General features: G+C 41.0%; 1 protein-coding gene across 1 annotated transcript in view; it reads left to right on the top strand.

Moving 5' to 3' along the window:
• LOC118336172 (pituitary tumor-transforming gene 1 protein-interacting protein) overlaps positions 1–3,295 on the top strand; it is a 15,405-nt gene extending 12,110 nt beyond the window's left edge. The window contains exon 7 of the mRNA XM_035672766.1: positions 2,809–3,295. Within this exon, the coding sequence (XP_035528659.1) occupies positions 2,809–2,858 (50 nt within the window). The 3' untranslated portion in view covers positions 2,859–3,295. The remainder of the gene's footprint in view (positions 1–2,808) is intronic.
• The last annotated feature ends 684 nt before the right edge of the window (positions 3,296–3,979 follow it).

Raw genomic sequence — 3,979 nt, forward strand, 5'->3', positions numbered from 1 at the left:
GTAACAAAAACACAACAATTCTTATTTTCAGCTGATTATGCACTAATAAAAACATACCTATGAATATTATATTCTATTTCTGACAATAGATCCTCCTAAATGTTACACTCTGGACCTCAGGACCTATGGTTTTTTTCTGCAGTCGCTTACTTGTTTGCAGCTGTTTAGGGCTCTTGTTTGTATAAAATCAAAGTAGCAGCCCAGGCTAAACATGACAGATGAGATGAGATGTGCACCCTTAACTAACCCCGCCCTGACTTCAGGCAAGTGCACACAACCATCTCATTAGGCAAGTTGTGCTCAAACGAGCATTAGCGTCCACATATTGTGCTTAAGGACCCATAGTGGTGATCATAGACTAAAACGTATCTGGAAAAAAAACCCTGTCAATGTCTTTATTTTACATAGCTGTGGTCACTAAAATGTTCAGATGTATAAATCTGATAATTGTTGGCCTGCTCAGGTTTTTTGACCCGTTGGACTTCTTTGTTCTCAAACTGTTCACTGCTACTGAGCTAGCACAGAATGACAGCACATTCAACATTTCACAGTTTTGACCAGCACATTGACAGATTGATAAATGACCATAAGGCCAGTGTAGAGCCGTATAACTTTAGGGGAAGAGACTGGCGGGATTGACATTTAAAAACATGCCTTCTGTCAGAGCTTTGATAAAGAGGGAATCATTCATTTTCTGCTACTGATAGGAGAAAGTTTTATTTGTGTTGCGATGAATTCCTTCCATTGATTAACTCATGATGCTCTGTGTGTGTGCGAGTCCCCTGGCAGCATCAGTGGAGTAACATGTCAGGTTATGTGGTTTTCGCGTATGGACAACATGACAGAGTGATGGATGGTGGTCTCTTCCTCAGGCCTCCTGCCCTCATTACTTTACTTCCATGGGGATTTAAGACGAGGCTGTGCTCCTTTTCATACTCATTCTGGTCTCTTCGTCATCCTCCGTGCGACTAAACACTGAGCCGTGTTATTTCCTTAAAGCACTGGCTCTGGGTTGAGGATCATTGAAGGTGGCCGAGGATTCCTTGAGGGAGGGCCATACGGTTATTCAGCAAAATGAAAAATAGTTTCATGTCACTATTAGTTGAAATTATCCCAGCGAGGGAAAATGAACTATAATTACACTCACTCTAGGCATGCTTCTAAGCACAGGCTCACCGCCTGTATAAGCTGGATGTGGTCAGTTTTACAGTTGAGGAGTGAATGGATACTAACTGGATCCCTCAGACTAAAAGCAGCTTTGTACTTGCTGAGAATTCATTTTTGTCACAGTTTCACACACACAAAGGATGCAACACAAGGTTCGGTGTGACAGGCAAGGCTTCATTTATCCATAACTATATACAGTCATACAGCAGACTGTTGTGTGGATGATTACTGTCTCACAGCGCACTTTGGAGAGAGAAAATAGCGAGGGGCGAAGAGGAGAGACAGGCCAGAGAAAACAACAGGAAGTGTCTGAAGTTTAGCATCATTTCAAGCACAAATGAAACAAAAACTCTGTACAGTGTGTCTGTTGTCAAACCAAACTAGCCTAGCACGTTAGCACGACGTCAGTGCCTTACTGTGAAAAGCTAGCTAGCAGCTACAAGTCATTGTTTATCCGCAGATAAAATCATGAGAGAAAACGCCATCAATCATCTGATCACGTGCAGCTCCAAAACATTTGACCTCCGATTGAGACTATTTTAATTGTCTTTAACCTGATTCTGTTCTGCTAGATAGCTAACTAGCTGTCCAAAGTGTTTGTTATCCGATTCCTCGATTAATCAATGGAATGATCAAAAGATACTTGTGAATAATCCATAGCTGCAATGGAATGGAAAAATGCATTCAGGGACGTCGCAATTAGTCTAAAGGAGTCCAAGCTCTCCATGCTAACACCATGGTGTTAGGGTTTGTGTCAGCTCACTGAGCCTGTTGGAGGATGTCTGTATCTAATGACCAATGTTATAGTTTAGAAATCCTCAGATTCCCTCAGCTGCCTTTCCGTCAGCCCAGCTGTTGTTTTGTCAGCAGTATTTCTGGTTTGCCCGGGTTACAGTTAACTCTTTAATCATCACGCACCCCTACTGACACAGAGGGTATAAACACGAATAATACAAAGCCACAGCGAGTATACACACACATCTATAACATGGCATGTTTTACTGTGTTTCTGATTGGCACAACATTGAATTTGTTGTGAACATGCCTCAGAGAATAAACACTCCATAAATCACTTATTATTATTTTTTGTTTGCTAATGAGTATTTGTGGCACCCAGATAGTGTATGTGGGATTGTCAGGATACAGTGAATATCGTTCTTAGTTACCTACTGCAGCTTTATATGTGAGCCTAACATTTGATGAAAAAGACAGTGAGTTGCATTGTGGGATCTAGTGTTTATGAAGCTTGATCTAACTAAGGGTCAGGATACCTCAGCCTCTGCTGCTTTAACATAATGTATTTTTTGTTAGTGCCGTGTCTTCAGTCTCTTATTGTCTTTGAAGCACAATACTAAGTCACTTGAGTACCCCATTAATATCTGTTGTGATCTTTGGGCATTGTGAAAGGTCTTTTTGGGAAATGTAGTAGGGCAGATTAAACCATTTCAGCAATGCAAAAAAAACCCATCTGATTGAACAATGTAATTTTTTATTTAATTTCATAAAAATGTGCACGTTCTCGGTCTACTTTTGAGAATCCCTGCCCTCGGAGATCCATGGAAAATGTTCCCTGACCCTCCACGAGCTTCCGTGTTTTCATTCTGTCTCCACTTTCTCTGCCTTCCTCTTCCCTTTGTGCAGGTCTGATGGGCGACTCGGACCACCCGTACAGCAAGTTTGAGAACGAGTAAAGCAGCTGCACTGGAAGAGTTCCACCGGCAGCATGTTAAGCTGCTCTTCACTTTTTAGCTTGGAGTGACGCCCGCTTCTCACACAAACCCCTGCAGAGTGCCCTCATTCAGAATGATCCAATTCAGACAAAAATCACAGTTTGACACTTGACAATAACAAACCTGATAGATGAAAATGCTAATTTCTCTGGCCTTCTGATTCTTAATGAGGATGCAGTGTTGTGTGGCAGACAGATGTTAGAGCTTGTTTTAAAACTTTCTGCAAAAGTTATTTTGTCTTCTGAAATTCTATTATGTGAGTTGTCTCTTTTTACATATTGTAGTTTCATATCAGTCTTTGCACTTTGTACATATGGTATTGATTTATGAAATACAAAAAATGATTGTACTGCAGATGTGTTTCTGACACATAAATAAAAACATCTTCTCTTTTAATAGTGAGAGGTGGGTTTTTAAATACATTTCTGTTACTCTATTGAAAGGTTTTGTCTTTTCAACCAACAGGGAACCAGTTCAAGCACCTAGTTTTGAACCGCTCAGAGCAGTTGGATTAAAACATGAATTGGTTCAGGACCTGAAGAAGTTGGTTCCCAGCTGGAAAAGTGGGCATGTCATATTCTACAGATTGTTGTGCATTGTGCAGCGCCCTCTGTTGATGACCCATCCATATACAGTGGTTCTGGTCAAAATGATGGAAACTCAGGCTGGTTCACTAGATAACACTTGGGTTCCAAACATCTTGACCGGAACCGGTTCAAGAACCAGAGCTAATTTGGTGATAAAGGGGTCATAATGGCACAGGACAAGACACTGAGAACAGTTCACGAGCTTCTCCCCTCACTCCGGACTCCTCACTACAGATGGGTGTAGGTTGCTGAGGCAAGAAAAGCTTGCTTAGTTTAAATTTTCACAAGCTGTCTACAAGCCTTTTTTTTTTTTTTTAAAGATCCACTTCAAACATGTTTAACCAGGGTTGCCACGGGTCTGGAAAGTTCTTGGATTTAGCCTACTGGAATCTCTGAGCCTTGTGCGCTCCGTAATCACAAAATTCACCTATGATACAGTTTTTATACATCTGGAACATTTTCTCATAATGCCATTTTTTTAGAGGGTTTTTTGAT

The sequence above is a fragment of the Morone saxatilis genome, unplaced genomic scaffold (assembly GCF_004916995.1).
Source record: "Morone saxatilis isolate NCDOM2014 unplaced genomic scaffold, NCSU_SB_2.0 Contig24, whole genome shotgun sequence".
Taxonomy (NCBI): Eukaryota; Metazoa; Chordata; class Actinopteri; family Moronidae; genus Morone; species Morone saxatilis.